Source organism: Nesoenas mayeri (genome assembly GCF_963082525.1).
Source record: "Nesoenas mayeri genome assembly, chromosome: 16".
Lineage (NCBI taxonomy): Eukaryota > Metazoa > Chordata > Aves > Columbiformes > Columbidae > Nesoenas > Nesoenas mayeri.
In genome coordinates this window covers 3,047,255-3,074,791 of record NC_137562.1, presented here as the reverse complement: position 1 = coordinate 3,074,791, position 27,537 = coordinate 3,047,255, and the positions used below count along the sequence as shown (strand labels likewise).

At 48.0% G+C, this 27,537-nt stretch overlaps 1 protein-coding gene across 1 annotated transcript; it reads left to right on the top strand.

Annotated features, from left to right (window-relative positions):
- Nucleotides 1-1,015: 1,015 nt before the first annotated feature.
- On the top strand, nt 1,016-27,537 carry FAM83C (family with sequence similarity 83 member C; the record flags this gene model as incomplete). The annotated part of the gene is made up of 4 exons (XM_080354359.1): nt 1,016-1,693; nt 8,666-8,833; nt 13,087-13,211; nt 26,628-27,537. 4 exons carry the CDS (start codon nt 1,016-1,018, stop codon nt 27,535-27,537), a joined length of 1,881 nt encoding a protein of 626 aa, XP_080210485.1.

The window sequence follows — 27,537 nt, the reverse complement described above, 5'->3', positions numbered from 1 at the left end:
GCCTGGATGAATTTAATTTACAGGAGGTTTGTAACTTGTAGATAAAAGGGCAGCTGATTAGCCCAACAATCCCGTGGTTGTCTGGTTAGCCTCTGTGGAGTTCAGTAGCTCCAGGGTAGGTGGTGGGGAGTACATCCGCAGTCTGGGGGCTCCCGTGTGCCTCCCATGCACAGTTTCTCATGTACTGCCTTGTGTTCTAGGTGGTGCGTTCCTAACGCAGCGTCTCGAATCACATATTAATGCCTGCCTGTATTGTTTTTCCAACAATAGCTCCATGCTGCTTTGTGGAAGCTGGAGTTAACTAATCCCAAAATACACAGCATGTCGACAGTTTGGTCGTTCACGTTGCACCAGACTCCTGAGACTGCATGTCCTTTCCTTGAAGGATTTCCAGGGAGAGGCTAAAAGACCACACAAGCTATTGCTCCTGTCACCCCTGGTATCTAACGACATGAGCTGTGCTAAGATTCCTGCTGTGCTTCGAACAGCTACTGAGAGCCCGTGATACCAAAAACCATGATGTTTGGGCTTCTCTGCTGAGTGCCAGTCTTTGCAGATCCCGGGCTCCCAAGAAATGCCAAGAGGAGCGTTAACTATGGTTCAGGGATGAATAAGTTTCTTGGCTGAGTCTGATTAGCCCCTTGTGATATTTGTATGTCATTATAACTGACACGGAGAAGCATGTTTGATTTGGAACTAATTTCAAGCAGGAACAAGTTTCAGCATCTGCATTTCCACTGAGAGCGCAAGGAGGGACAGAACAGGTTGGAGCCTGCTTGGCCGAGGGTGGGGACCGCTCGGTAGGGAAGGGGAGGGCAGCAGTGATGAATCAGTTACAGGGAAAGGGAAGGAGCAGCCTGAAGAGCTGCTCGTCCTCCCCTTGCAAAAGGGACACTAAGCGCCAGGTACCAGTTGCGTGTCTGAGGAAGCCGAGGGCGGGAGCTGGGGAAAGCCAGCTCCTCCCCCAGCGTGGAGGCCGCACCTGGTGATTAACTCCCCATGAGGAGCGGAGCTCATGCTGAGTCCTGAGGGAACCTGTTGGGAGGAGCTCAGGAGTCCAAGAGGGCCAGGAGACCTGGACTCGCTCAGAGGACTAATGCAGCTGGACAGGCACTTCTTACCACCGGCCGCTCCGGTCATGTTCAACTACCTGTCAGGAGAGGCGAGGCCGCAGTTCCAGCGCAGCTATGGGGGCCAGCAAGCGCTGTCCGGGCCGCTGAAGAGCCGCCTGGAGCAGCTGAAGAAGCCGTGTTGGTGGGAGCCCACCCCGCTGGTGCTCCAGCACAGCGAGACAGCCAGGCTTGCCATAGACGCCTTCCTTGAGCAGGGGGAGCGCGGATACCTGAGCGCCATCGCGGAGGAGCGGGAGCTGCCCCTTCTTTCCAGCCTGGATATGGAATATATAAGCCATCAGAGAAACCAAAGCTTTCCAGATCCCAGTGCGACGAAAGACCAAGAGGCTGACCCTGGCAATGGGGACAGTGGAGACAGGTCTTCCCTCAACTCTGAACTAACATCTGGCACCTACTTTCCACTCATGTCGGACGTGCACCCTCCAGAGCTGGAGCTGGGGTGGCCAGTGGCGCCGCTCCGCACGGTGTCTGGCCAGACTCAAGCCACTGTGATTTTCCAGAGAAACAAAGTGAACAGCATTAAGGATTTGCTCCGGTCTCTGATCAGCCGGGCACGGACGGTACGTATAGAGCTGCGTCCCTTGAGCCGGGTCTCGTGCCACCGCGCCCGAGTCCTGGTGGCTGATCCCACGTCCGTGCACCACACGCTCCAAGCTGGTGCCGCTCTCTAGATGCCTGGTGTGATGTGATTGCTTTTTCTCTAGCAGATCTCTAACTGTTCCTGCTCCTTTCCTTCCTGTAATTTCTTTCTGCCTGGGATTTTGTGTCACGCAGGCAGTGCCCTTTCAGGCACGCTGGGTCTGTATTTGGGGGCGTGCAGAGCACGGTACCCAAATGAGCAGCAGGACGTGCAGGATTAGCGCTGTCCTGAGCCACAGGGCGCACCCGCCAGCCCCTCCGCCCGAGGTCTGCACGGCCAGGGCTTTCCTGGAGCCCCGGACATGGCGTTAAGCAGGACAAGAGGATGTTGCTGTGAGTTGCTGTGGGAGAACGTAAGATCTGAGTAAACGCGGGAGACTGAAAAGCCCCACCTGTGGATTGAAGTGAGTTAGAGTACATCACTGTATCTTCTAGACTTGACATCTGTGCCTCTCTGAAGATCGGTCATGTCAGCCCGTTTTGCCCCGTTGCAGTTTCTGCTGGGTAGAAATTGCCAGCCCTCGGATGTAGTAAAAACTGGATAAGTGCAATGCTTGCCTGCCAAGCACAAACCCAGCGTGAATTTACTCACTAAATGGTCTTCCTTCTTGTTTCTTTTTACTCTGTCACTATACTGTGTTCTAAAGGAGCAGCTCGGACAATTGTACCTCAGGCATGTTTTCAGCTTTTATTGTCTTTGTCCTCTTTATGGTTCTTTTCATCTGTTCCATGTATTTCATTTCAACAGCTGGGTGATATTGAGTAAACTTCTAGTGCGAAGTTCACTTTTAACCAGCTGGCTTCGAGGCAATTTCTCTTATCACTCCAGTTGTTTCTTGTTTAACTTTACAGTCACTCCTTAAATTCATTACTCCCTAGTGCAGAGAGCAGAAGATAAAGAATTGTTAAGCCTGGACTTAGCTGTGTCAAGAAAATGAGCTGGTTCCAGGCAGACTGAGCTAAAGCGTTGTCTTCAGTCACCGTCTGCAAAGTTGAGCAAACCAAGTTATGTTGTCCCCAGCAGATGAAACTGGGCCATGCGCAGCATCAGAGCTTCACCAAAGAACCACGTATCACTGACATTTGGGCATGATACGAGGTAAATGGGGATGTTGTTTCTTTTGTCCAAAAGAAGACTCTTTTGCCACATAAGCTACCGCTCAGTTGTAAGCAGCCGTTGCTTAATGCCTGAACGCCTACTGCGCCTTTGTAGGCAAATATGGGAAGTTCTGTCCAGGAAGTAAGTGACAAAAAGCTTTCTTTGTCCTTGCAGGCAGCTGATTTATCATATCTTAAATGATCTGAAAAGTCCTGTGGCACTTACTGCATCTTTTTCAGCAGTTGGGTCACGGACACAGTCACGGCAGAGTGCACAAAGTAAGTGACTACCAAGAAACGTCCCCTTGTCGCTTAGCACGTGTCCCGGATCTCTGACGGTATTATGATCCTCCAAACCACAGGAAAAACACCTTGTTGTTTTCTCAGTTCACAGGAACTTCTCTGCTGCTCCAGGGGAGTTGCCCAGGCAGTAGGTGCTTTATTGTACTGCTTGGCTTCAAAAAGCACTGACAATCTTCAGCCCTTTTTATGTTCAAGCTGGGGATTTTCATGCAGTGGTTTTGACTGTTGCATGAAACGTGAGAATGAGTTTTAAACCATCTTATTGTTTTATTACTGGTGTTTTACTGGCTTCTAGATCAGCAGCTCTGACTAGGTTAGCAGCTCTGTCCAGAGCTTCCCAGGATTAACTTGTGATTTACAGCACTTCCAGATCACTCACAACCCCAGTTACACATCTTCAAGTATTTACTGAGTCATTTTGCTCATCAAACCAACCCAAAGGATATTACCTGTATGTCTTTTAATGACAAAAGAGCAACCGGAGGTAAAAACATCTTTTACTTGAAGTGCCAGTAGCAACTGCGCAGAGAACCGCTTCCTTTTTTGCTTTTCAGCTGCTGGTTTGGCATTTCAAGTATTTCCTCCACTAAACTTTAAGCTCTCATCATATATCCCTCCTCCAGAGTGTCTCTGCTGCTATGTGCTTACAGCTGACATAGGAGGGGATCCAGTGAGAACCCCGAATGCTTTTCCTGGGCCATGTAGACAGACAGGCGTGTGTCTTGAAAGGTTGTTTGCTGTTTTCTCCTGTACAGTCACACAGATCAACATCGGCTGACTTATTTTGCAACAGTACTGACAAATCAGCAAAAAGGCTGTTTGTTCTACTGGTACCTTCTGCTGGCGCAGTTTGTCTTTCTCCTTTGCTGCATTTAACCAGCTGTCTTTGAAGATGTATTTTCAGATTTGAGCTTTTCTCTTTGCAGACATAAGAAGATGCAGCACAGCCACACCTTAGCCTTCATTTGATAATACTATTACCATGTTACTTTTGTTGAATGAGCTCCGATCTATTTTGAACTGTCCATGCTGCTTCTTTCACCCCTCCTGTACAACTCTGGCACTGACGGTGTGTCTGCATTTGCCTGCGATGGTAGAAGGGTCCCTGATGGTCCCCTAGAGAAGCAATGTCTTTCTTCAAGTGGCAACACTACGGTAATGACCAAAGCCACACTGCTATTGGCAAATACCAGTAAAACCAGCTGTGCTGGTTAGAAACCAGACAGATGGCAACCCCAGTGGGGTGCTGCTAAGTGCTGTAGTTCCCAAAGTGATGACAGAAGTAATTGCTGAATTGTGAATTTCCAGAGGTGGATGTAGAAATGTTGTGATTTAACCCTACAATGGCAAGGTGCGAATTGTCTGGAGCCTGTGGGGCAGCTATGTCTGCAGTGTCCTGATGCACCACGGCTGACCCGTGGGCTTCAAGGCTGTGATGAGCGTGGTCAGGAGCAGCGATGCTTGGAGGCAGCTCCAGCCTTGCAGCCTCCACCTCTGAAACTGAGGGCCTGGAGGCACTGGACACACATTGCTTGGGTTTGTAGGGCCAGATTGACTTAAATGCCCAAGGCTTTCAATGTGATACATGAGTTGGCGGGAGCCTGAATTGGAGATGATACTTAGGTACCTAAATTCCACTGTTTTATAGTGCTGTTGGAAATTATCTTCGAGGCTTTAGACCTCACTTCTGTGACAGTAAGTTCTTAGGAGGCTTTCAGAGGAAGACTTCCAGGCTCTTCTTTCCCCAAAACTTCTTGGCTTTGGGGTTGAGCTGTTGTAATTATAAGAGCTGCCTGCTTTGTTTACCGAGGGGATGTGGTGATCTGAGCGGTCCTTACAGTTGTCGTGTGGCACCCAGGCTTAGAATGAGCATCCCAGCCGCGGGCACCTGCATCTCCACCATGTGAGGCTGTGCCGGGCACAACCTTCCCTCTCTCCGCACCGCCGTGCTCCTTGCTGCAGACCCTCCTGCCTGACATGGGCGCTGCCAGCACCCCCAGAGCAACTCTGCCCAAACCCCTCCCGTGAGAGGATCACATGTGAGGAGGCATTGAATGGAGCCAAGGACTGATCCACCTCCTGATGCCAAGTGAAGACCCACTTTGGAAAACATGAGTCTGACTATCACAGGGCTCCACCCAGCTTGCACAAGCTGGTGTCCCGCTGCCTGGGGCGTCTGCTGCCACACTGATGCCAGAAACCTGCCGGGAGGCTGCCAGGAGATGCAGGTCTACCTGGCATCCAGCTGTATCCAGCCCAGGACACGGTGCCACATGGGTGGCTCTGGGCTGTGTGCTGCCGTGCACAGCCACGCTGCTGCCCGCTCAGCCCCGCGGACCGGCGATGCTGGCTTTGGGCAAGAAACAGCCCTGAACGCTGCCAAAGCCGGTGAGCACTGGTAGAGAAAAGCAAGATGATGTGGACCTTCTGTGCACACCAGGCAGCAGCACTGCCTCTGAGCACGTGGGGTCTGGGGACAAAGGAGCATTGGTCTCTCTTGACTCCATCATATTGACTTCCCAAGCCAAGTTTAGACTGTCTCCAGGGCCAAACCTGCCTCCGGCCTACGTTTGAGATGAGCTGGAATATTGTGAGGCAAGTTTAGCGGAGAGGGACTTGCCCGAGGCCTCACACAAAGTTTGGACTATACTTTTTCTTGGTGCTTCATCATTAGAGGATGGGTGGCCCATCAAAGTCATTTGGCTGAATTGCCTTTGGTCTTTACCTGAAGGCCAGTGGAGTCAAGTCCTGTTTTTTCTGTGTGGGTTTCTGCAGTACCTAATGCTGATAGCCCAGCAGCAACCTTGATTTGGGAAGCTGAAGATGCTTCTTACCATTTTCATAGCTCTTCCAGTGCTGACTCTGCTGTCCATGCCAGATGGGCACATTTTGGGGAGGGAGCAGAGTCTGCCAGAGCCTCATGAGGCTTCTAGGAAGACAACACTGATGAGGGCTACAGAAGAGGTGCCCTTTGGAGCCGGGCTCTGAACCTGTATCTCCCAGGGTGAGATGGTGGAGATGTGTTTGTGGCTTGGACAGTAGCAATGATTTTTAGCTCTTGATAACAGCTGCTCTATGTCCAACATGGATGGCTGGGATCACACCAGCCTCCAGGAAGGTTCTTCCCTAGATCCTTCTGGGCTGGGCCTGGAGTCTTCTGCAAGATGTTGAGGACCAATGCCTATGTTGAAGACATCATCACTGGGGACAAATCAGATAGAGCCAAGAGATCTTGTCCATGTGCAAAAGGGAGCAGGAAGCAACCTTTTGGCATTGCTGCCCTTCTCTGCCGTGGCTCTGGGGCAGAGGGTCTCTCATGGTGTGCGGGTAGAGCGAGCTGAGAGGAGCCAGCTTGCCAAGCAGAAGCCTGGGCAGGAGAGCATGGGGAAGCCATGGAGCCCTGCTGTGCCCATGGCCACTGCCTCCACTCAGCACAGAGGCTGTGAGTATGGACCTGGAAAGAGTCAGTTTGTTAATGAAAACAGAGCAGAAGAGCTACACTGGGCAGTGGGCAATCTGGGGCGTGACGGTCTGGAGCAGAGACATGAGCCTGTCCCCACATCCAAGGGCAGCGACACTTGGAGGTCCTCTGCTCTCTTCTGAAGCTATTCCAGGTCACACCTGTGAATGTGATTCAGCCTGTTCTTATTTGAAGCTTGAACCGCTACAGAAGTCACTGCTCACTGCTGTCCTCTGCATTAACTCTTTGTTTGAAGAGGAGCAGCCAAGCAGAGGTGGCAGAGGAAACCTCACCCTGCATGGTCTGCTCCATGGGGTGATTTGCACTATGGAGAACTGCATTTATGGCCGTGCTCTGACATAGGCAGGGGAGGTATTTGAAAAGAGGATTCCTCCATCCTCATGGGTATGTGATGAGCAGCAGAACAAACTCAGGCATTTTGTGTGCAAGGTGCAGTGCAGGGCAGGATATTGAGTAGCAGGGTAGAGTAGGCCACTGGAGCTTCACTCCTTTTTAAAACTCAGTGCTTTTGGGTCATCTTTATTTGGGCATGCTCTACTAGGTGCAGAAACTCCAAATCAGAGTTATGCATATAATTTACAAGTACCAAACAGTTACGTTATTTACTGCTAAGATGTGCTAAAGACTGGCACTAAAGTACTTAGTCAGTAGTTCCATTATTTTTTTCAGCTTTTGAAATGACGCTGGCCTGTCAGTAAAGCCTTCACCACCTCACCTTTTTCAGTCCTGCAGTGTATTGCCACCTTCCGTGAGTTCTCAGTGTTAATGGTTCAAGGTCTAAGTCACCAGGTTGCTCTGCACGCAGCCTCGGGTGAAATGCGTCCGGCCTGACAAAGCATCCAGCTCCGCAAGTGCTCTCCTGCCTGGTCCTTCCCTCTCCAGGATGTGTCCCCCTGATTCCTGCCACTAGTGATGATGGCCAACAGGTGGATCCCAGCGAGTTTTTTCCTGATCCAAACAACAGCTGCCTTGATGTTGTCTGCTGGCAGCCTCACTCCGTGAGGAACATTGCAACAGCTTCTCCAGCCATATCTTAATGTATTTATGGTTGATTTCCCGTGATCCATGGTTCTGGTTGTAGTCATACTGTACTTTGAATTTTCTAGTTCTGGATCAGCCTGTAGTAGGTACTTGTCATGACCTACTTTTCATTTTCTGTATTTTCCTTCCAGTTTTTGGAGAATTCATTTAGCCGAGATGGTCTGCTGCCCCCCATCCCATCTCCACAGTGGGAGATGGGTTGCATCTTCCTGGCCCTGGCTGGGGGTTGGCATGGCCTTCTTCAATCTCATTTTTTAAAGAACTGGCAGTTCTCTTTAAAATGATTTTGCTTTTTAAAACCCCTTCCTTGGAGACCTTATATTATAAGTCTTCAGTTTACTACAACGAAGCTGTCAGGTTTCACAACCATTGCCTGCGTCCTGGGCTGCGTTTCAGGAGTGCTGCCAGCTCCTTCCCACACTCATTATTCTACAATTTTGTCTGGTCACCCCTAGGATGTACTATTGGAACAAAGGCATGTACATACTTGGTCAAAATACCTTCTCCCTTACCTGGCAGTGTGTCCTTCCTGAAGAAAATAATATGTCTTTATATTAATATGCTAGTTATTTATGGAGTCACTCATGTTGATTGAATAATGATTTTGGTCAGTCTTAGCTCTTCTGTTCATATGCTATATTCCTGGCATAGTTGCTTAAGGCAACACATATTTGATGCATTAAGGATATGCAGAGTTTGTGCACATGCATTAACCTCTCAGCTATTTCTTTCTGTGAATAACAGATGAGACAGGAGGTAGCTGGATGGGGGGTGTCTTCATAGATTTTTAAAGTGATTTTGGCTGCCATGGTGGGGTAAGGGCTTTTAAACACAAAGGTCCAGAAGCAATGTCCACTCACCAACTCAGGAGGTCTGAATGCTTAATTCACAGTTTAAAGCGCAGTTCTCTTGGGTGTGAGATTTTAACAGTCCCTTGGTTTTCCACCCACCCCTCTTTTCTCCTGGCTAGGTGATAGCAATTGTGATGGATCTGTTTACAGACATGGAAATACTGTGTGACCTGCTGGAGGCCTCAAGCAGACGGCACGTCCCCGTTTACCTGATCCTGGATGAAGAGTACTTGAAGCATTTTGTGGAAATGTGCAATAAAATGGCTCTTACTCAGGACAACTTCCCAGTAAGTTTTCAGTGACACACTGGATATGATAAACATGTCTTGGCCTTGATAAAAACCTTGTACCTTTTGTTGTGGTCTCTAGGACCTATCCCTTGTCCCACTGTCCCAGGCTAAGAGACCACAGCTGTTTGGTCTAGGAAACAGAGATCTGTCTGGAAGCTCAGGGGAAGGAGAGGAGGAGCTGTTCTAGTCCCATGGCTCCGTGTTTTGTGGCCCTCGTTTCAGTTTGACATGCAAGAAGTGTGAAGCCAAGGCCAATGAGATGCAATAGAGTACTGAGTGCTTTGCTGAGCTGGCGCAGATGGGCAGACAGGGGCAGACCAGAAAACGCGTGTTCATATGGACCTGTATCATCTCCTTTCCTTGCCCCCTCTCAGGACACAGAATTGCAAGACTTAAATTGCTCATGGGTCAGATCCCTCAGCTCAGTTCAGGTGCTGGCCAGAGCTGCTGGAGTGCGGTAAGTGGGTGGGGAAGGGAAGCCATGAGTCCCTTCAGATGTCCTGATGCAAAACCTCCCATTTCCTCCTCAGCCTGCTGCACCACCTCGCTGTAAAACCACGTGTTAAAAGTCTCATGTTAAGATCTGATTTTAGGCTTTGTGATTCAGTTGTGGGTTCCTGAGGGATTTGTTCCCCGCTCAGTGGGGAGCCCAGCAGCGATGGTGTGTGGTGCCCAGACCAGGCAAACAATAAAAAAATCAGTGTATCAGTGTGGCAAGCTCTCTTGGGAACTCACAGACTCAGAAATGCACCCCAGTATCTTCCTACTCCCCGTGTCACCTTTCTGGCTACCGCCTATCAATGGAAGTCTTTTTTTGTTGTCATTTGTTAGCCCTGCAAGGCCAGCAGTCCCGGCTGTGCTCCTTCAGGGCTGGGGGCTCCTTCTCTTCCAGCCGCCACGTTCACAGTTCTCCCCTTCGTTTTGGCGGGGGACACTTGAGAGTCATCCAGTTACCTCAGAACAATGTTTAACTAAAAAAGAGGCCATGGAAAATGCAAAAATCATGTTTTACAGCATTCAAAATAGATGCAGTTACAAAGGTCTTAAGTTTCCCTCATTTTTAACCTGTCTACACAAAGATTCATTTAGAGAGGCACCCTGTGCTGGTGATGCCCTGTCTGTTCTTGCTTCTCACAAGGCAGACCCGTTTCATCCTGCCTCTTGAGATGGCAGCTCTTGGGGAGAACCGCTTCGTGCTGGAGCATGTTTTCTTTCATGAACTGCATCATCGAAGTCACCTGGTAGATCCAGATGAATTCCATCTCTCCAAAATGTATTTTATTTGCTTCTTATCCAAGAGCCCAGCCATTGTTTTTAATTAAAATTAGAATGAGTTTAAATCCATGGGGATGTCTGTCTCTTTGTTAGGCCTGATGTCACGTCTTGTGCTTGAATGGCTAATTAACACTTCCCTCCCCCATGCAGTGACTCACCCGCAGGTCTCAATGTGCAGTGACTGATGCATCTCAAGCAGTACGTTAATATACGTGCTTGATAGTATACGTGCTTGATAGTCACATCTAAGTGGAATGAGAGTACATATCTTATTCCTGGCTCTGAGTTGAGGCAGGATGTGATGGTAAATCTCCATTTGGAATAATTGGTGGCAGTTTGGGTTAAATGGGGAGTTTGGGGCAATTGCCCCTCCAGCACCTTCTGAGAACATTGTGTGAGACCACTGGTGTCAAATCCTGGTGCTGAACATCACCAGATCCCACACTGGCGCATCGAGCATTGGCAGCGGTCACAGCAGAAGACTTAACCATTGGATTTTTTCAAATGGCCATCTGCCGAACCTAAAACTACTGTCTAAATCGGGCTCCTAGCAGCCTGGCTTTCCTGCAAGACTGCAGGATTCTTGTCTTGTTTGGACAATTCAGGGCCTGGATTGCCAAGAGGAAGAAGATGATGGAAAAAATGAGGCAGACATCAGAAACTCATCTAGCCTTGGAAAGGATAGAGGGAATGAAGAAATACTGTGGTGACAAATCTATGGGATATCCCTTACTTGAAGTGGTTTTAGCTTCCCTGGGGATGAGAGGAAGCTCCTCCCAGTATGAACTAGTATTACCAAAACCTCAGCGCTGGAAAAAAAAATGCCTATGTTGATTTGCAACAGGATTAGGTGAACATCTCCCCAAGCATCCAGCATATCTTGCTCTACATCAGCAACTTGTGGTGGCATTTCAGGGTATCACAGGTTAATCCAAGTTGGCAGGGACTTCAGGAAGTCACTGAGTCCAACCTCCTGCTCAAAGCAGCATCTCCTGAAGGGTCAGACTTTGTTGCTCAGGACCTCACCTGGTCTAGTCTTGAAAATCTCCAAGCATGGAGACTGCACAGCCTCTCTGGGTAACTTGTTCCAATGCATAGCTGTCCTTATGGGGAAAAAGTTTCTCCCTTCTCATAGGTGACAGATGAGGACATGTTCTGGGTCACAAGAAGGCAAACAGTGGGAGCTGCAGTGCAATGACTGTGAAGCTTCAGCTTTGTCCCTGCTAAAAGTTTCCATGAACTCAAGAGAAGACTGCACAAGCACTTGGAAAAGAGATCTGGGGGGATCCCACTAAGACAAACCACCAGAGGCTCAGGAAATGCCCTGAGCAGAAAACAGAGTCAGCACCAATGTGAGGGGGCAGAACCATAAACGAAGCTTCTGCACGTCTCCAGCTGCCATTGCCCCTCGCGAGAGATGGGCTGTTGGGTCAGATGAGCCCCGATCCTGAGGAGATTCGCAGCTGTTTTGAAGCCCTGAGGGCCATGGTGCTCCTTGGGCGGGCAGGGACTTCCTCAGCGTGAGGTGAGAGCCAAAGCTTCCCTACCCCGCTGTGGTGAGAGGACATTTTGGGAAGCCCAGCTCCGAGCCGGGGACTGTGACAGGAGAGGAGAGTGTCAGGAGTGGAGTCCCCTGCCACAGGGTGGCTGCCTCCGCTCCTCACCCCGAGACACAGCTTCTGCGTCAGGAGCCCCACATGAGCCCAGAGGCTGGGCGAGCCGGTCCCGGGCTGTGCGGGCGGCCTGGGGGGCCCATGGGGGCTGAGGACGGGGAGAAGGGGCTGCAGCTGTGCCCACAAGCATGGAGGGGCGGCAGGGATGTGGGTCTGTGCCCTGCAGAGAACATCTGTAGGTAAATCACAGCTCTTTGTGCCTGTCCTGTGCCTGCGGTACCGGCTGTTCCAAACTGCTGTGTCCGCCAGCCTGACACGGTCTGGGAGGGGAGGCTGCCCCGGCCCCTGGAGCAGCTGCTGCCATGGGCAGCACCCAGAGCAAAAATGACCCCGGTGGCACCTGCAGCCCCTTCCAACCCCTGCCCTGGGGCTTTGTGTTCTGCAGGGCCGGTGCCACAAAGGGACCTGCTGGCCCAAACGCAGGTGGGGACAGTTGTGACAGCTCCTGGTGCCCAAGGCACGGCAGGGAGCTGGATCCGGCCTGGCGGGCAGCCCAGCTGCAGCCTCAGGGACGTTCGTTCACACACGAGGTGTTTTGTTCGGCACTACCTCAGGCAGACCAGACCAGCCTTCCCCAGCTGAGGTGCAAATAACTTCTTTTATGGGCACAAATGTCACATTGGGCAAAAGGCTCCTGATGGATACTGAGAGACTTATTTCCCTTTTTGTACTGGCCAGTCAGTGTTACGGGCCAATGTTGTATCAGAGAAGTTCTTTGCAGTCTTTAAAACCAATGAGGATCAGGTCTGTTACACTTGAGTAGAGCAGCTCAAAAACTTAATGTAATTTTTAGATATACTGATAAAAGGCAATTCTTAAAATGTTGACGTACCTTTCTGTAATTTATTTTTATTGAGTGATATTTTGGTTTTAAGAAGCCTGTCACTGTGTAAAATCAGAACAGCACATTCGATTTATTAGAAACTATCTAGTTGTTATGGGTTGAAATTCAGTTTAAATGCAGAGCCATCAGCTAGTGGGGTTAGTTGAATTTTATCAATAATGTGGAAGAAATCATATAGTCTTACATCAGAAATTATCTGCAAGGTCATAGGATTCTTCATTTTTTTTTCAAGCCAACATTTGTACCTAAGCACAACTTGTTAATATGTATTGGTATTTTTATCTTATAGAAACAGACAGTGTGACAAAATATCTGGTATGTAGAAGCCAAGAAATTCTTAATGCCTTGCTGCATTCTGCTGCTGGGAGCAGAGCTCCTGCTTGAGGGAGTCCATCAGTGATGCACCGGGAACGGTTCAGTTCAGTTCAACCTACCAACTCTGCTTGCTTTGTTTCCAGAACATGCGCATAAGATGTCTGAGTGGAGACACCTACTACAGCAAAGCAGGCAAGAAGTTTACAGGCCAGGTTCTGGAGAAGTTTATCCTGATTGATTGTGACCAAGTTCTTGCTGGTACATACAGGTAAGAAAAAGCAGCGACTACTGTGTCTCTTCTCATATGGCAGCTCCTGCATCCCTTAGTCATTTTAACCACACCATCTCTAACATCACTATGTCCTTCTTGAGATGCAGAGACCAGAACTGCACGCAGCCCCAAGATATGGCTGCACTGAGGTGTTATAGAGGGTCAAAATGATGCTCTCTGCTTCATTATTCGTTATTGTATTGTTGGCAGTGGCCAACATTCATTGAATTTTTTAGCTGCCATTGCACACTGAGCTGATGATTTCAGAGAACTGCTGATGGTAATTCTGAGCTCCATCGTGAGTTGTTCCAGGTTCAGCACCATGCAGTCCTGGTACAGATCATTTTTTCCTATGGATACACCACATTCTCCTACACTGAAGCTCATCTGCCACATATTTGTCCACTTGCTCGGTTCTGTGAGGTCCTTCTGGATTCCCTCACCTCCAATGGTACATTCAGGAGTTGAGGATCCTCTGCAAACCCAGGGATTTCACTGCACCCCCTGTGCCCGAGGTCACTGATCAGATGAATCCAGTCGCAGTACCAGTTTGCGGGGCCTCACTGCCGACTCTTACCTGAACAATGACCATTAAACCCGACCCTTCGCATCCCGTGCTTCCGCCAGCTCTCGGTCCGGAACAAGACCTTGCCTTCATGCCCATGGTGACTTAGTTTCTTAAAAGCCTTTGGTGGAGAACCTTGCCAAAGATTGTTTGAAAACCCAAAAATATGTAGTCAACTGGTGCTGACTGGCTCCCACCCCGAACCGCAGCAGGTCTGTGAGGCAGGGCTTGCCGCTACAAGAGCCCTGTTGACCTTTCTCCAAGAGGCTGAGCTTCCCCGTGCCATCAGGAATCTTGTTCTTCCCACCCACTCTGCCGTGTGCCAGGGGGAGCTCAGCTCAGCGTGTGGGTCTCGAGATGACATCCAGAGCCCTCTCTGCACATGGGATCATACTGGAAGCCTCCCAGTCCTCAGCAAAGCAGCCTTTGCAGTGGCTCAATACACAGGAGTGAGACACATCTCAGTGTCACCAGCATTAGCCATGGGTGCAAAAAATTCATTGGGGTTCTCTGCTGTGGTCCTGCCGTCACTGAATCCCTGTTTGACCCATAGGTCTCAGACGAGCCCACTGATTCCTTAGCCACCAGTACCACATTTCTGAACAACCTACAAGCTGTAGTCATCCTGGGTTTTTTGGACTGCTCCTTTTCAGCTGTTTTTGACTAATTGCTGCAGTTTTACATAGTTACCGTTATTGAAATTGAATATCCACTTGCTGAATTTATTTAGATTGCCCTCTCCCGCTACGAAGTTAAAATTGTGTCGTAGGTGTTACTATAAATGGGCTCTATCCAGTTCTGCCTCTGGAACAGAGTCTTATGCATCATTCCAGACCACATCCTGAACAGCATCTCTTCTTGTGGGTCAAACAATTTAGACCAGTTAATTCTGGGAAGTAATCAATTATTGCTTCCACAAAGTTTTTCTCCACAGCTCATCCCAGTGAAGCATTAACCTACTATGTATATGAGTGGCTGAAATCTCCCACTGTTACTACCTGTCCTAATTTTGCAGCATCTGTAACCACAGTTAGCACTGTCTGATCACCATCACTGTTCTGATCACAGGGCTGGGACTACAGTTCTTGTACTATATTTTCATTACTAGACCCAGAGTTTTCCACCCACAGATCTTTCCCACAGTATTTTTGTGCTGTTGCACATCACATTATCCTTCACAAAGAGTGCAGAGAACAGACTATTGTGATATTTCTGTGAACTGGGTGCCCTGGCAATATTTTATTCTCCCTCCACCAGGTCTCCTTGTACACTGCTCTCCCTCCCCGTTTCTCTCTCCTTTCCACCTCCCACCGAGCACCTGCTGGACCCTCAGTCTACCAGTGTCCTCACCAGTGCTGTAGCTCCAAGCTGCACCTTCTCCTCTGCTCTTGGCTTCATCACCTCTGAGTGTGGAGGTCTTTTCTTATCAAACTCTGGCAGTGAAAATTGGAAGTACGTGGCTCTAGATATACAATATAGTGTCTATATAAACAATATGTAGAGCAGCATCTGGTGGCATTTTGTCCATGCTAAGATGTGTATCTGTGCTGGTTTGACTGAAAATGGGTTAATTTTCTTCATGCAGTTAGAAACCTTTCTTTTCCATAGCTCATTATTTGCTCTTAGTTTGAGAACAAGAGATAACACCCAGCACAGAGTTAATGTTTTTAATTGCCCTGGTCCGAAAACCAAGGACATTCTGAGTTCTGCCCACAGGTGTGAGGCAGCAAGGGAGGGGATGGATGGATGGATGGACAGAGCTGGACTGACACCCACACTGAGCAATCAGAGTGTTCCAGCCCATTAGTATTTAAGAAGTCAGGGCCTTCTGGTTGGCCCTTCTGCTGCTATCTTTCTCTGGGGTGCAGCCAGGGGAGTTCAGTTGGGACATTCAGCCCGGCCTTTTGACATTTTGCAGAGGCCTCTGGGCTTTTCTGCCTTTTTCCTCTCTTTTCTCCCTCTGGGATCGGCTTTAGGACCAGGCGTGGTTTGCTGGGAATGGCTGCTCAGTTGTGGACAGAGCTCATGAGGAATTGCCTTGAGTACCTTTCATTTCTCTTTCATATATATATATATATATTTATTTACTAGTAGTGTATTATTTATTTTATTAAACTGTTTATCTCTATCCAAGTTTCTCCCTTCCCTTTTGGTTCTCTCCCCTGTTGGGGGGTGTTGGGAGGGGGTGAGTGAGCCGCTATTATGGTTGTATTGCCAGCTCAGGTTAAACCACGACAGTATTTGAGAGCAATGGAGTGAATCACTATCTGGAAACATCTGTCCATCCTCCCTGAGTGCAGGGGGTGGGGATTAGATAACTGAGAACACTCATTCTTCAGTGGCTAAAACAGCACATGTGTCAGCTGGACTGAACCCTATGGCTGCAGGAACACCTTGTTTCCCTGTGGCCCAGAGTCCGCGTGTTGCTCAAAATGCAGATTCAGTTCTCTGGGTGGGTTCCTCCCTCTGCTGCTCTGGGTCTGTGATGTGCTCTCTTTCTATACATCTCTGTATAGCTGCAACTTCCTGAGTTCTGGAAGATAATTATTCAGTTGTGTAGGGTCTTATATCTGATTCTCTGCTGTCCCAGTAAGCACATGATGTTCTAGACTAAAAGAAACAGTCTCTCTCTGTGGAATTTGTTTAACAGTGGTCAGAAAAACTGTCACAGGAGAAACTCTGGAAGTCTGCTCCTGGCTACACTCAGCCTGGTACTAAACCTAGCACAGCAGATATTTAGATTACTCTCCCTGCAGATGGAAAAGCCATCAGACATCTGAAAGGGTGAGAATAGTTACTGAGTGAAACCAAAGATCCAGGTGGATCCAGGGCGGGCTTGGGATGCCACAGGAAAGCAGGTAAGAATGTTCTTACCCACGGCAGGTTTTACAGTTCAACAGTCTTGTGTGCAAGGATCAGAGGTTTCAGAACCTCCAGGGTTGCACGTTGTACACGCTTCTTTATGTTTCATTTGTCACAGGAGGCTTCTTCCCACCATAGTTGGCCTCACGATATTCTTCGGGTCATGCAGTTTAATTTATGTTTGGTGTGAATAAGTGATCCGTTGTTTCTACGTTAGGCCTACTGCTGGGTAATTATATTTGATGCCCCCAAATTCCCGTAACCTGGGCACAGTCAATCACTCTTCTCTATTGGCTTTCTTGACTGCATCCATGACTTCATCCTCCTTCGTTATAATCCCTCATGTGAATTATCTCGTCTCCAGCTGAAGTATCGTCAGCTGTTCAGTTGTTTCTCATGCAGAACATCCAGGCCTTTAATCACAAAGTCTGTCTGCTGTGAGATGAACTGACAACGGCATGAAGAGGTCAGGATATCCCTACCCGCCCCAGCTTAGCACCGGAGTGTAATGGTGACTTCTGTCTTTTCCCCTGTCCCCGTTCTGGCGGTTCCTGGTCTGCTGTTTCCCTTTTGGACTAGTGCTAAACATTGTAGTGATCATTTTTTGAACCATCCATAGGCACCCTGATCTCTTTACTAAGTGTTAATATCTGAGAGCTCATCAATATACAGATATTGTCAGGGTTTTTGCGACTGCTTGAATGTATTGACATTGAATTTTGCCTGTCATTTTGTCACTTATTCACCCTGTAGCAGCTCTTGCAGCTCTGATTGTCCAGTTTTCTTTTGACCACCCATGATAATTTTGCCATGAGCTCTGACACAGACTCTTTCAACCACTTTTCAGGACTTTTCTGAGCATGTTGAACAGCAGCGATCCCAGCACAAAAATTGTGTGATCCAGTGGGTAATTTAAAATTATTACTAGCATTTACATCCCACCTTTAATCAACTGTTAGTCCTTGGGAAGACCTTCTTTGTACTCCATGATCACTTAGTTTTCCTAAGAGTCCTTGCTGAATGACCGTGTCAAAATCTCTTTGAAAATTCAAGTATCCAACAGCAAGCAGATCAAATGCATCTGTGTGCTTGCTGCCTCCTTCAAAGACCGGCGAGAGGCTTTTGAGGCATGGCTTCCTTCCATGAAAACATGCTGAGTCTTCAGCGTTATGATTATAGTTATTTATGTGTCTAATCATTTTACTCTCTATTTGCTTCTACCAGTTTGTTCAGTATGGAAATAAGACTGGCTCGTTTGTAGTTTTCCAGGAGCCCTTTAAAAGGTTCACATTTACTAGTTTCCATTCCTCTGCTACTATGTTCAATTTTAAATGATAGGTTATTCGCCGGTTAATAATTGGAAAATTGCTGACTTCCAGTTTTTTGAGGCTGTTTAATATTTTCCTTTAATGCTCCTTTTAACTATGGTGACTCTTTGGATGTTTTAAAATGTCTTTATTTTGATAGGTACATTTTCTCTGAGACTCTAATATAGCATCTTTAAACAATCTTCACGCTGCCTCAAGCATTTAACCTTTTTGGTTACTCTTTTAAATTTCTTTTTAAGAGCATTCCTCACTTTCTCTTTTAAGTTAAGTATTACTGTTGTGGATAATTTTGGTCCTGAAAGAATATTTGATATGGGCACGTTACGGTTCTTTTTTTGCTGAGTGGCCTTTCCAAAGAAACTTTCTGAACTGGTAATGTTATTTCTCCTTTTGCTGGTTTTCTGGTTAGTTTCTCAAAAAAGCAGTCATTTACAGTGTCTAAAATGCAGGTGCTGCAGCTCTCCTAGTAATGACCCCTGTTCAACACAGCTAGAATTGAATCTCCCTTTATTCCTCTGCTTTCTGCCGTCTTTGTCTCCCAGCACTTCCTTAGTCTGCACAATATTCCACAACATCTTATCTGCTTTGTTAACTCATAAAATGTATGTGTGCATGTAAACATTTGTATCTGATCTGGTTGTTCACCACTATGCACTTTTCTAAACCCAGTTTTATTTGTTCAGGTGTTCTTCATTGATTCTAATTTCTTACCTAAGTGTCATTGATTTCGATCCTGCGCTTATATTAGAATGCAGTTCTCTTTTATTCCAAAGGTCAAGTGTGCAATGTCAAACTGCGTGGCCTTCTACACCTCGCAGCTCTGCTCCAGGTTCTGGTTTAAAGCCTCCCTAGATCGTGTGCGTTCCATTGTGCAGCAGCCAGGTTTCGTTTAAGTTAAGATGGAATCCAGCTTTCTTTATAGGGCCGCTATGTTCCTACAGTTTTCCATTTCCCTATGATTCTACCATCCTTTCCCTAACATAATTTCCATAACCATGTCCTGAAATGCTCTTTTACTTCTCTGTCCCATTCTAATCATGGAAGAGGGAGCATTTTATAAGGCTACCAATAGAATTGTGAACTTTTCAGCTTCCTAGTTAGGTGCTTCATTTTAATCCCAAGACTCATCCTGTCTTTTTGTGTTAGTGAGACCTATTCAGACATTGACCAGTGGCTTCTCTGTAGTGCTCCATAACTTAGATCCAAGTGTCTCTACTGTCCTTCATCCCATTCATCCATTCACTCTCTGCTGTGACCCCCCTGAGCACTGAGTCACGGGGGATTATTATACATGCACATGCTCTCTGTCTCCTACAAACACCAACACAATCTAGTACCTTCCATATAGCTGTTTTGTACGGCCTGGGGACAGTGACCGTGCTGACCGTCAGTTGTCTCCTTTTCAGACCCAACACCTCCTGTTCCTCAAAGGATTCAAGTTGAGAGAAGGGATTACACGTCTTGTAGGCTGCAATGCAGTTCGTGCACCCCCAGGATGTTTGGTTTTTTCCCAACGCTGTGACACTACAGACGTGTTTTCCTTAGGACATACTCCAATCCCTGCTTGTTCTCCAGCCTGTGTTCGTGCACCTGATCACGACTGCCTGGAATGCATTTTCCTTTAATATTTTCCTGTAGAACTGCATGATTTTTTTCAGAACTTTTTTCAAACTGGTATCTGTGCAGTCCCTCTGCATCGTATACGATTTGTGAACTCAATGAGCGCACACTCTTCCGTCATTCAGGCTGCCTGTGAAGATATTGGATAACACCAGAGCCAAGATGCCAGACCCCTCTAGACTTCCAATACATCTTTCTATGTTGACAGTGAATCCAGATGTCTAATCGCTCTGCACCTTCCCTTGCAGAGGGGTATTTTCCTACTCCATCCTTGACTGTTCAGGTATTCAGTGTCTTTTAATACTTCAGCTGTAAGAAGAGACACTTTTCTCCTCAAATGCATTCTCAAATCATGCCTGAAATCCATTTCCAGTCTCTAGTTACCTCTCCAGCCATCAGATTCTCTCCTCTATGAGCCCCATATGCAGTGTTACACACATGTGGCAAGAGCAGTGCACATATTGATGTTTTCATGTGGAACCTGCTACGTTGATGCTGTTGTTCTCTATGCTGACATTTTCCTTGACAGTTTTGTAAAAGCCCTTCTTATTTTCCAAAGTATTCTTGGCAAGCTGAACTCATTCTGGTATATTAGTGCCTATTGTATCAATCAGACACCTTTTTGGAAAGCTTTCTAAATACGGGAACCAAGCTCACTGCTGTTATCTTAAACAGCTGTAGGCAAATTAGCTTGGACCCCCCAGCTCTTATGAGTTTATTGATTAAAAATGTCCCTGTATTTTCTGTCTTTAACATTTTATTTCCTTTAAATGAAGACAAGGTAAAAATGGGGTTCATTTAGATATCTAGGAAAAGCGATAATCTAAAATCCTGAATATTGTGTATCTACTTATCTAGTGTCATTCTGGGCACCAGAAGAAAAAATGTGTTTCTTTGAGCACTTATTTAACATAACAGAGTGAAGGACATGAAGACATTTCCTAATGCAGCAGATGGGAGGAACCTAAAGGCAAATGGGGCTAGAGCTAAACAGGATCTTGAACAGGAAAACTAGAGTAAACATCTGCCAGGTTAGGACTGAAGAGGTGGTATTGCCAGCCTGAACCGGACTTGTGTGGCTGTGTGAGTTGCCTTAGAGGAGATTAAATTTCTCAGCTCCAAGTGGAAGGTGGTCAAAGTATCGGTCCATGTCCTGCCATCGGCACCGGGAGGACGGAGCTCATTGTTTGCTATATTGGAGTGAAAGAAACTCAAGATTTGGGGTTGAAGCTGACAGGACAGCTGAAATTGGAAAATGAGAGGAGAACGTTGGGAGGATCACAAAAGCTCTGCACCTGGCTGCAGTATGGAGTAAGGAGAACAACATACGTGTTTGGCACAGACAGGTGCGGCTCCAGGGGTTTGAACCTGGAGGAGACTTGAAATTTCTTCACAAGGAAGATGCTCCTACTCTCAGGTGTCCATGTCCCAAGCAAGAGCAAAGAGCTGTTAAGAGCAAGTTCTAGATCTAACTTGGTGATCTAACTCCAGAAAGAAATTGTAGTTGAGCAGAAAGTGAGTGCATGAGGAACGAAAAGTGTATCAGTGCAGAAACCCCAGGCTGATACGCACAGCAATAAAGTGACACTGCCAGAAGATAAGTCCTATATAACCTTGTGGAGCACAGCAAAGCAAAGAGGATTATAAAGAAAAAGTGAATCCAGAAGAAAGAGCCAAGGCATGCTGCTGTAAGGATGAATGAGAGAGAAGGATAACTGAGATGGGATGGTCAAATTAAATGAATACATTGCACTTTTTTAAATCAAAATTAAGATGAAATGTGAGGAGTGGAAAATATATCAAGTGCATTGGAAGCAATCTTAAAGAGCTTACTACAATAATATCCGATTATTGTCATCTTATCAAAGAAAATGTCATGTGAAATGAAATGTCTAGTAATGAGTTTTATGTAGTATCTATATTTAGCAAGGAACAAAAATTATACACAGGAGTTTGTGTTGGCATACAGGAAGAAAATAACCCTTTCGACAGCCAAAGTGGCAGAAAAGCAGTAATGATGAGTAAGAGAAACTACTGAAAGCAAAAAGCCTGCTGCTGCAGACTGGTATCTCATCAGTCGGAAAGAGCTGAAGCAGAGCAGGCGAGTGAGGGACTGAGGCTGAAACCCGCCGGGGCTCTGGGCACTGCCCGGGCAGAGCTGGGGACGGGACAGGGACAGGGACGGGGACGGGGACGGGGACGGGGACAGGGACAGGACAGGAAGGCGCTGCCACCCCTGCGGGTGATGCTGCAGCTCCATCTCCTGGCCAGAGCCTGAGCTGCAGGGGCTTCTGGCGGGGTCCTGCTCCGGGGGGCTCTGGAAGCAAAGCAGGGATGGGATCCCGTCCTACAGCCCCCCATCTTGCAGCCCTCCCCTGTCCTGCAGCCTCCCTGTCCTACAGCCCCCTGTGCTACAGCCATCCTGTCCTACAGCCATCCCATCCTACAGCCCCCCTGTCCTACAGCCATCCTGTCCTACAGCCATCCCGTCCTGCAGCCCCCCTGTCCTAAAGCCATCCTGTCCTACAGCCATCCCGTCCTACAGCCATCCCATCGTGCAGCCCCCCTGTCCTACAGCCATTCCATCATGCAGCCCCCTGTCCTACAGCCATCCCATCCTGCAGCCCCCCTGTCCTACAGCCATCCTGTCCTACAGCCATCCCGTCCCACAGCCATCCCATCCTACAGCCATCCTGTCCTACAGCCGTCCTGTACAGCCACCCTGTCCTGCAGCCATGCTGTCCTAAAGCCATCCTGTCCTACAGTCATCCCATCTTACAGCCCCCTGTCCTGCAGCCCCCCCGAGTCCTACAGCCCCCTGTCCTGCAGCCATCCTCTCCCAGACTTTGTGCCCCAGGGGGATTCACAGCTGGACACGGGATCTCTGTATGCAGTAGTTTGATAGGAAAAGGTAACAAAAGGAAATATCAACCACTTTCAGAGATGCACATGAAGTCTAAGCATCCCCACTGGCCTGCAGCAAGGAGCTCCACAGCTTGTCTGTGTGTTTTGTTGTGTGAGGAAGCACCTCCTCTTCTCTGCATTGAACTTGGAACCTGTCAGCTTCATTTGATGCCTCATGTTTATACCGGAATAGATCAAGAATGATCATTCCCTGCTATTTCTTCCATGCCATTCATGGAGGAAAAGACCTTTTTCAGTTTGTAGTGATGGGAATAGCCATGGCTGGCAAAGCCACATTGTCCTGTCATGGAAACCTGCACTATGGCAAAAGGGCTGTGCCACTGAGGGGACCTGGGTGATTCCTTCCAGGTCCTCTTGCGACACAGAGTGGGCAGACCCCAGTGGATCAGCATGGGAAACTGGGACACAGTGATGATGCCTGGACTGGGGAAAGTGCTGTAAGAGGCATCAGTGGCAGGAACAGTTGTAAGGCCAGGGGACCGTACCGCTGGATGTGAGGCTGCCCCCCTGGCAGGGGCAAGGGCCATTCCTGTGGATGAGAGGAGATCGCTGGGTGTCCCCATCTCCTGTGTTTCTGTAGGGAGGCAGCTGTTGGGTCAGAGTGTGTGGGGAGAAGGCAGAAGGTGGAAGTCACTTCATCTGGGGGGAAGGAAAACCCAAGCAAGACCTGTTGTCTACATCCTGCTATGGTGTGGCCAGAGGCTGTTGTGGTGTTGTGATGTTTCTGCTAAACCATCTGAGTCTGAGACATGAGACCTCCCAGCCAGGAGGAGGAGGGCAAGCGTGACCACTTGCACAGTTCTGTTTCCAGCTCTGCTGGCCACAGTGGCGCCAGGCTGGGGGACGGGCTGGCACTGTCCTCCCCCCTTGGGAGGTTGTTCCTCCTCCTCTGCTCTGCCCTGGTGATGCCACATCTGCAGCACTGTGTCCTGTTCTGGGCTCCCTGGTTTAAGAAGGACGAGGAACTACTAAAGAGAGTCCAGCGGGGGGCTATAAAGATGATGAGGGCTCTGGAGCATCTTTCTGATGAGGAGAGACAGAGAGAGCTGGGGCTGTTCAGCTGGAGAAGAGAAGCTGAGAGGGATCTTACCAATGCTTACAAATACCTGAAGGGTGGGTGTCAAGAGGATGGACCAGACTCTTTTCAGTGGTGTCAAACGATAGGATGAGGGGCAACGTGCACAGGCTGAAGCACAGGAGGTTCCATCTGAATGTGAGGAGAAACCTTTGAGGTTTCTTTGAGGTGCCAGAGCCTGGCCCAGGCTGCCCAGAGCGAGTGTGGAGTCTCCTTCTCTGAGACATTCAAACCCGCCTGGATGTGACCCTGTGTGATCTGCTCTGTGACCCTGTGTGAGCAAAGGTTGGACTGGATGATCTCCAGAGGTCCCTTCAGCCCCAACCAGCCTGTGATTCTGTGGTTCTGTGACTCTGTCCTGCCCTGGCTGACCAGAGTCTTCCCGCTGATAGGACAGTCCTCACCGTGCCAGGGGTGCAGACCTGCCCCTCCAGAGGAGAGGGTGCTCAGCCCTCTGAGCGCATCAGTGGTTTTGAGGAGTTCAAGTGAACACAAGTGAATGTGTGAGCTGGGACACGTCTAGAAGGGAAACAGCTGTCAGGAACGTGTAGGGGAACACCAGCACCCTGGGAGCCAGGCAGTGACCCGGCCAGACGCCTGTCACAGTGTTGGTGCAAGGTCTCCTATCTGGACTCTGATTTCTTCAAAGAACTGTCACAGCTTTGTGAGAGATAACTTTCCTTTCTTATCATATCGTATTTGCCTATATGGCCATTAATTGTATTCTTTAGAAGAGTTTCTACTAATTTGTGCTGTGCAGTTTATGACACTTAATGGTCTGGAACATTAAAAAAATTACATCACATTAGCAACCTTCCACTCTTCTGATACCCAAGGGACAGATAACACGTGCTGGGTAGTAGCTGAGCTATTTCATCCTTGCATTCCTTTGGTGCTCTTGATTTAATGTTACCTGGTCCTGCCCATTTGTTACTATCTGCTTTATTGATATGTTTTCTAATCTCTTCTGCAAAGATTTCAGCTTGAGACTGGTCCTCCCCTGTGTTCTGTGTAAAGGTGCATTCAGGACAGGGATCATCCTGAGCTCCTGTATGATGAACACCGATGCGGGCGGATTATCTGAGCACTCCTCCTACACACGGACCACATGCTGGCCCCACAGAGCTGAGGGGTATTTCTCGTGCCTTTCGCAATGTATGACCCAGCCTTTTTGAAATATGGGTTTTCTGGTCTTAATAGCTTCTCTCATTTAGCCATCCCAGCTGTTTTCTGGGTTTGTTTTGTTTCACCTCGTGTCTCTGTGAAGCTGTATGCATTTGCTTTGAGCTTCCAATACAGTATTTCTGAATACTCTTCGTGGCACTTGCAAAGGTTTTTCACTCCTTTACTACTTCTTCATTCTTACGTAATTTAACTGGTTTGATATTAAGCAGAGGAGTTTTGATCTCTCCGTTTCATGTTGCTCTTTGGGAGGTGTGTATGCTGAGTGTACGTACACTACTTTCTTCAAAACAACATGATGAACCATAACAACTGCATCCTGCTCAGGAAGAAGACAAGAGCTGGTTTTCCTACTAAAAGTTCCCAAATAGCTGTCCTGTGAGGTAAACATTGATGAGGTCCCAAAACATAGTGTCAGTATCTCGTCCTGAAATGACATTTACCTGAGAATAATTGGAATCTCCCATTGCAATTGCTCTCCTGCAGTTTCAGTGATTTCATCCTGCTCTTGTCAGTCAGTATCTTGCTTCAGCAGTTGGTAACGCAGCCCTAAGCTGGTTCTTCTATCAAGGGTCTGGTTTATTTCACACAGTTAGCCTGCTAATCTGGTTTGACTCTAGCAAGAATAAAAGAAGCAGCTGATGATTGGGGTGACCAGGAGCCTACTCTGTAAGAGGAGCATCCCTGGTCAACCCAGGAAAATGAAGACTGGGAGAAGAGATGTGGTTACTATGTGTAGGTAAGTGAGGGGAGAGCTAACTAAGTTACAGTTTTGGCACAAGCAGCAGGTGAGTTTAAACACATGAGGAAAATATGCAGAGTGGCAATTAGTGGAAGTTTTTCTCCAACTGGGGCAAAACCTAATTCATTTTAACATAACAGTCTCGCAGGAAATATCCCAGGACATTGTACTGTGAGAGCAGGGACTGGACTTGCTGAGCAAAGGACTAATGAACTTCTAACGCTGTTCATCTCTTAACTGCACGGCAAGGAAAAGTCTGGGGAATTTCACAAGCAATACTTATGGAAAACATCACCAGCCTTCCTGTCCTGAGGAATTCCTGAGGGGCTCTGGAGACCTCTGCTCCTCAAGGCATCTCCATTCCACACCCTCCCACCTGCCAAAGTGGCTCCTTTCAAGTCCATCATGTGTCACGGATGGTAAGGACATGAGAACGTGTCTCCTGCCTCCTTGCCGGCTCGATACACACCACACAGCCCGCAGAACCCGCCTGCATGGGCTGACAAACCTGCCCACAAAGGGTTCACCAGGACTGACGGGATGGGGAATGGGAAACGATGGCTCTTGCTGGCACGAGGAAGCTGGAGAAGAAAAGGCCTGGGTTGTGCTGCTGTGCTTTTTAGGCAGGGACCAGCTGCTGCTCTACATCCCTCATCAGGCTGAGGAAAACCAGCTGATATCACTGATATCACTGAGACGAAAGTAAATGATCATTTGGGGGTTGTGTTTTCGTAATTGTGTAATGAGTACACTCTACAAGTTTACTTACTCTACAAGTAACCTCTACAAGGTTACTCTACAAGTAACCTCAGACTTGCATTCTTCAGAGAAAGTTTTAAAGACATGTTGAAATCTTTGTAGAAGAGATTAGAAAACATACCAGTAAAGCAGATAATAACAAACTGGCAGGACCATTAAATCAAGAGCACCAAAGGAATGCAAGGATTAAATAGCTCAACTACTACCCAGCATGTGTTACCCATCACTTGAAAATGCCTTGGGTATCAGAAGGGCAGAAAGTTGCAATACATCACTCAAATGTTAAAATAAATCCTAAGCATCTTAGCACTCTGTGAACTGAAGTTACATGTGGTTTTTTTTCCTTTTTTCACAGTTTCACCTGGCTCTGCAGCCAAGTCCACACCTGCCTGATGACCCATTTCCGTGGTCAGATTGTTGCAGAGTTTGACAAGGAATTCCAGTACTTGTATGCGGAGTCCAGAGCAGTGACCAGCTTCTGTCTGCCGGATCCCGCAACCTGCCCCTCTTCTCAGGACTCTTCAACAGCTGCCAACTCCCTTTTAAAACCCGCACAGGCGAATGATGCTGAAACCTCAACCCCCTCCAGCAGCCTGTCCAATGTGAGCATCAGAAGCATCAAAATGTCTCCCTTTCTGAAAAACTCCAGCTGCAATGCGCACCAGGAAAAGCAAGATTCAAGCTCTGATTCTGGTAATAAGAAGGAAGACACATCTCTGAAGGTCTCTTGCCCTAAGCAGCAAGGAGAACCACCAGACTCACCAAACAATCCTCCAAACAAATCCAGTCTCACTGCAGCAAGGACATTCTTGCAGCCAGAGCCTTCCCCTGCCCTGAGCTCCAATAAACCGAGTTACGAAGGGGACAGTAAAGCTACCAGCAGCCACTGCTCCCCACTAGGACAGGAGGAGGCATTGCAGTCCCTTTCAGAGGGTGCCACTAGCAACGGGATGAGTGTGAAGCAGAAAGGGCCGTCTGCTGCCCCCAGGGAACCGACACCCGAAAATGACGCTTTTTGTGGGATGGAAAAAAGACAGAGTCCCAGACAAGGGAAATTGGACCTGCTGTCCCCATACAACCAGCCGAAACGAGATAAAAAGCCTGTAGTTCCTTGCTATGATAAACTCACTGAGGACATGCTGGTGGAAAAGAACAGTGCGTATGGGGCTGAGAAAAGACTGACTCTCGGGCACAGTAAGCTGGATCTGATCACCAAGTACAACAAGTTGAAATCTAAACATATACACAGTCGGTTCGAACTCTGA